The 6,000-nt window shown below is 44.6% G+C and overlaps 1 protein-coding gene across 1 annotated transcript in view; it reads right to left on the minus strand.

Moving 5' to 3' along the window:
• Nucleotides 1–5,344, minus strand: part of C3H1orf198 (chromosome 3 C1orf198 homolog) — a 64,436-nt gene extending 59,092 nt beyond the window's left edge. Inside the window, exon 1 of the mRNA XM_030196439.1 lies at nt 4,944–5,344. Coding sequence (XP_030052299.1) covers nt 4,944–5,273 — 330 coding nt within the window. The 5' untranslated portion in view covers nt 5,274–5,344. The remainder of the gene's footprint in view (nt 1–4,943) is intronic.
• Between the last annotated feature and the right edge of the window lie 656 nt (nt 5,345–6,000).

The raw sequence follows: 6,000 nt of genomic DNA on the forward strand, positions 1-6,000 counted from the left end.
TAAAAATTATGTTTTGAATGCGCGTATCAGACGCGCCAAAAAATGAAATTACCGCAAGATCCACGCGGTAGCTGGGCGGTAACTCCATTTTGGCACACGCAGATGCTTACGCAGCTTAGTAAAAGGGACCCCATGTAAGTTCTGTAGCAGTGGCCAGAGCAGGAGGGACAATATATTTACAGTAGTAGAAAAATAAAAAGGATGCAATTCTGGCAGGTTGTTAAGTCCTCACCTGAAGAACTGAATCACATTCATGAGGCCTCACTTCTGGAAGCATATAGATAAAACTGAGGCAGTCAAAGGAAAGAAGGGCTAGCAAAATAATACACGGCCTGCATCTGAAGCGCTAAGAAATGAAACATACAGATACAAACATGGACATCTTAGAGCAGTGGTTCTTGGCTTTTCCTCTGCTGCGACATATATGACAATGCTCATGAGTGTGACACACTAGCTGAACAAAAAAAAAAAAGAGCCCCAAATATCATTTCAATGATGTTAAAAACAATGCAAGGAAAATATGACATTCTTACATAGAATTTACTTTGTTTTATAAACTGTTGTTGAATGAATTATTAAACTGCATTTTAATCACTTTAACAGTGAGACATCTGGAACTGATGTACTGTATACAGTTTTTTAATGGGGTTGAATTGTAGACAAATTCACACTAACGCTACGTTTTTTGGGTGGGGGAAGTCAGGAGGGGTCCACCAGACGAGATTTTTTTTTTTAGGTTGGAGGGATGTCAGGAGGGGTTTACCGGATCATCGGGGAATTTTTTTTAGGTTGGGAAGGTCGGAAGGGGGGTCCACTGGACCACCAGGGAATTAAGCGCACCGGGAGCCCCACCACCCCCGTTCACTGGACATGCAGACAAAAGATCTGCCTACCACATAGCTCTTATGGGCATTTGCGTCAGGAATATTTGAACCCTTTTACCGACCAATGCTCAACACTAACAGCGTGCATATAATTTGCACATTGTTAGTTACTGAGCATTAGTTGCTAAAAAAAAAAAACCCCTGGTTGTCCAGCCAGTGTTTTCCAGCGCTATACAGAGAATAGTGACGGAGTTCTGTGCACCTTCCCCTGAGTAGTTTTCCTTCAAGCATTAGGGTCTCAGCTTCTTAGTATAATCAACAAGGCCGGGGCCTGGGAGATACATATAAAGAGAATTCCTATTTCTTGTTTCTAATGCCTTAATATTAGCGTAATGCCTTTTCTCTGGAAACAGAGGCAGTAAATACATTTCTCTGCTGTTTTTCCACCTCAGAAATAAACCTCACATTCGTTTACAAACATTCAAATCATCAACTGTGTTTATTTTAGGATAAACATCCTGGTTCAGTTTCCGTGGGCTGACAGCAATATTTTTGTATTTCATGCTCTCAAAAACAAATTGCCTACCTTTGACACTTCCTAACTTCTGCCTTATGCCTGTGATGAAGGCGAAGGTTCAACGGTAATTTCAGTTTCAACACCTAACCAGCTTCACATACCAGTATTTTATGCACAAGGCAGGCAAAAGCAATTACACTATATTACCATATGTTTTCAAATAAGTCTTACGATTTTGGTCCATTTTCAATATGAGCTTCCTACCCTAGAATTTTCTGAGCGCAAAGCATGTTACACATGTAAAAAAAAACAGCTGTTATCGTTTAAGTGAAGGTCGGTATATCAAGTACCAATAAACAACCAAAGCGGTTTACACATTAAAAACCGAAAAATAGAAAGGAGCTCAAATTATTTTAAAGGATAGAAAGAGAGAAAGGTAAGAAGAAACAGGAAGGATTCACTGCTGCCCATGGAACGCCCACATCACCTAAAGGAACCTTGGGGAAAGGCTAGAGAAAAAAAGGTGAGTTTTCAAGGCAGGACCTGAGGAAGAGAGTTCGAAAGACTAGGGGCCTGGAAAAGGAAAGCAGAATGCCTAGTAGACTCCTGATGAGAACAGTAGACTGAGGGGAGGGTAAGACAGTGTGTACTTGCAGAATGAAGGGTACAGGGGGAGGGGGGAATAGGGCACGATCACGGAGGACAGACAGGAAGGGATCCCCTGATGAAGAGCCTTATGTGCAAGCATGAGGATTTTGTGCTGGATACGGAAAGAAACTGGGAGTCAGTAATGGGCTATCAGTAGGGGGAATGACATGATTGTGGCAGTGTGACAAGTGAGAATCCTAATCGCTGTATTTTATACAGTCTGAAGATGTTTTAGAGAGTTAGATGGAAAACCAGAATAGATAACATCGCAATAGTCAAGATGAGTTGCAATAAGGGAGTAAGGAGAGAAGCACAGGCTGAATCATCAATATAACTATGAAGAGAATGAATAAGGTGCAGCGAGAAAAACTAGGATCGGACAACTGAGAAAATGTGAGATTCAAAAGTCAACTAGGGATCTAGTATGACACCAAGATAACGCATAGAGGGGTCCTTTTACCAAGCTGAGGGAAATAGGGCCCTGTGCTAGCGGTGGGGGATGTTTTCCCCAAGCGCCAGGGCCTTTTTTTTACCGCAGTGGCCATGGTTCTCTTACCACATGGCCATGCAATGGGGAGCCCTTACTGCCACCCACTGAGTTGGCGATAAGGGCTCATATGCTAACCCAGCGATGCCCAATTACCGCCGTGCAAATCATTTCCGGGGGTTTTCTTTTTCCCCCAGAAATGGCATGCGCCCGGGGCGGGACTTACGCCGGTGGCCACGTTAGGCTGGCAATAGTCCCGGAAGAGCGAGTGGTAAGCCTGTGTTGGGCTTACCGCCAGTCTGTAAGAGGGGCCCCAGAGTCCACAAGGGTCACTGCAGAATTTCTCAGAATGGGGGACATATTAGGGTGAGACCTGTGACCGGTCACCCAGTGGCCCACGGTCTTAGCAGGGTTGAGTTTGTTGGAAGATAACCACTCATCTATTGCATCCAAGCAGTTTTAGAGAATGGTCAGATCCAGGGCTAGAAGGTCTTGTTTTGAAACTAACAAGGTATCATCCACGTACATATAAAATTTAACTGAGATAGACTGAATCAAAGTTGGCAAGGGGCTAAAGAAGAGATTAAAGAGGGGCTGTGAAAGCACAGAACCCTGGAGAACACCAGAAGTAAGAGAGTGAGACTCAGAAGTGGAAGTTGGAACCTGAACGGTACGATCAGCTAGAAATAAAGAGAATCACTGAATGACAATACCCGAGACACCAATCCACGAGATCAGAAGCAGCTGTGAGATCAAGTGAGACAAGAAGCACAATCTTACCCTGTTCAAAGACAGAGTAAAGGTCATTCAAGAGGGAAGTCAATATAGTTTCTGTTGAATGGCCTGGACGAAAATCTGACTGCTGAGGATGAAGCAAATTGTTGGACTCAACATGGCTAGATAGTTGGACAAATACCACCCTCTCCGTGTGGCCAAATATGCATGTAATTTGGATGGACCTGGGGCAGAGTTGCTATGTACATGTACAGAGCGGAGGCACCTTCAGAGCAGAAGTATATTTTTATGGGAGTATTTGCATGGTACAAAGGAAGGTTCTGACACGTGCATAGCAGCTTATGTTGCTTTTATGAAATAGCTTCAACGTACAACCTCCCTGCAAATCATAGCATAAAAATGGCAAATAATTTTTCTAAAATATATAAGAAAGTAGCAAAATAATCTAAACATTTGTAACAGGCCACAGTAAGTATCCAAATCTTCATTCCTCAATAGCTTTCCTGTAGTTTAATCTCAGGTCCCAAACTGTGTCGGCCATGCCATGTGTGTAGGTGTATCCAACCAAATTTTCCATTTACGACACTTTTTTTTTAAACTTAGCTTAGAAAAGCATTTGTGGCCAACACCGACCTTTCAAGCACCCAGTTCTGCATCAGGGTGTTATACTCTCCAAAAACATGGAATCAAAATTCTTAAATTCTTCCACAAATTATTACAAAGCCCACGACTTTAGATAATATTTACATTATGTTGCTTCTTACATATTTTACAAAACTTATTTTGAAGCTATTGTAAGTTACCTCTAGTTTTGGAGTGTGTTCTAGCTTTTGTAACAAAAGCATAATGGGGCTCATTTTCAAAAGATTTAGACTTACAAAGTTCCATAGAAACCTATGGAACTTACTAAGTGCTTTGAAAATATGTTTAACTTGTAAGTCTAAGTGCTTTGAAAATACGCCTCAAAGTTTTTTTGTTTTACGTTTTACATTGGCACCCTCTTATAACCTGAGATGCCAGATCGCACTTGTCCTTCCTTTTCTTGTTCTGCAAGTAGTTATTCTGGCCAAGAATCTACTTCCAAGCCTTCCCCCTCCCGGTTCACCACCGTGAAAACGTTTGCACTGAAAGATACATTTCCATAGCTTTGCATCGATTCTCACTAATAAACACAAATAAAAATCTATGGTACGGGGGGGGGGGGGGGGGGGGGTTATGGGCACTACATCTAGCAAAAAACCTAGGTATTGAACCCCACAAGCCTCTCCCTACCGGGTCCGGGTAAAACACAGATCCAAAGAAACCCAGACGCGACTGTTTTATCGTCTTTACTATGGGGAAAAAAAGGTGCAATGCCAGATTCTATCCAAAAGACAGTTGACAGTATCCCGTCCCACCCCTCCTTCCACCTGTTGACGAAAGGTCATCTCTCCCCCCCCCCCCCCCCCCCCCCTTCAATCACATCTGACCAGCTGAGAATAAAGACTCCTGTGTGCAACAGTCTTACTCATTCACTTCCATACCGTGTACTCTCAATCTGTAGTTGATAAATAAATGCATAAAGGTCCATAAAGCCTGAGAAAAATATGTAGCTAATAGAGATCTTTACAGATAATGTCTACGCGTGACAGTGACTGTCCGTACGCGCATAAATAAATAAGAGATATATCTACACGTCTATTTATACAGCCCCTTCTCTCTTAAAGGCACAGTCCCCAGCAGAAGCTCTCACCTCGTCGCCGAAGTGCACCACCTTCTGGCCGGTGACGATCGTGCGCGGGCCGGGTGGCTCCCGGGGCTCCCGGTGCAAAGCATAGCGAGTCTGGACCTGCGGGTCGATCAGGCACCGGTCGATGGCCTCGTCCTGCTCGCGGGGCGCCATCCGCTCCCAGTCGGGCCCGTAGCGCTGGCGGATCCTCTCCTTGTCCTGCATGATCTTCCTGGCCATAGAGTTCAGCGACGAGAAGTAGGTAAAGCGCTTGCGCTCCCGCTCGTCCAGCGGCCGGTTACCGGCCAGTGACGCCGTGCGAGCCGCCGCGATCGCTGCCGCCATGGAGGCCATGTGTTCCCGCCGCTCAGCAGCACCAGCACTGAACCCCCGGCTGGCACTGAGAGGCTGAGCTGGCAGCCCTGAGCCCAGGATTCAGAAAGCAAAAGCCACCTCCCTCCGCTGCACCCATCCCCAACTCACCAAAGGCACCTCCTCCTCCCCTCCCTATCTTATTTGCCTGTGCCTACCCCCCATTCCCCAAACTTTGACAGCTCGTCCGCTTTCCGTGCCTGCTCCACATAAGTCAGTCACGCCTGTTGAGCACAGCTCCACTCTCTGGGATAAAGCAGTGTGGTTGCCTGAAAGGTTAATAAATAAAAATAAAACATATCAGCAAGAATCTATACCTAACAACATTTTTTTTTTAATTAGAGTGGAGTTTAGCATATGTTTGAGTACCTCAGGAAGTTTAAAACCTTGTTACTGGCCCGAGGAAGGAAGTTTTAACTCCCAAAAGCTAATCAAAAATATTTTCAGTTAGGCAAGATATAGGAGCTTTAGGAGGAGGAAAGAGGGCCCCCATAATACAGGGGCACCCAAGCCTGCTTACAGTTGAAGGAGATGCTGCATACTGGTAGACATTGAGGTCCTGGCCTGTTTAAAAACATTAGCATTGCTATTCATTTGTTTGTTTTACTTTTGTCATCCTCTGGGTCACCAGTCCCACACTCTAGCAGCAGGAAAAAAAGCCCCCATGTATCCTCTCCTTTCACCTTTTCCTGTCTTCCTCCCATAGTAA

This window comes from Microcaecilia unicolor, chromosome 3, assembly GCF_901765095.1.
Source record: "Microcaecilia unicolor chromosome 3, aMicUni1.1, whole genome shotgun sequence".
NCBI classification, from domain to species: domain Eukaryota; kingdom Metazoa; phylum Chordata; class Amphibia; order Gymnophiona; family Siphonopidae; genus Microcaecilia; species Microcaecilia unicolor.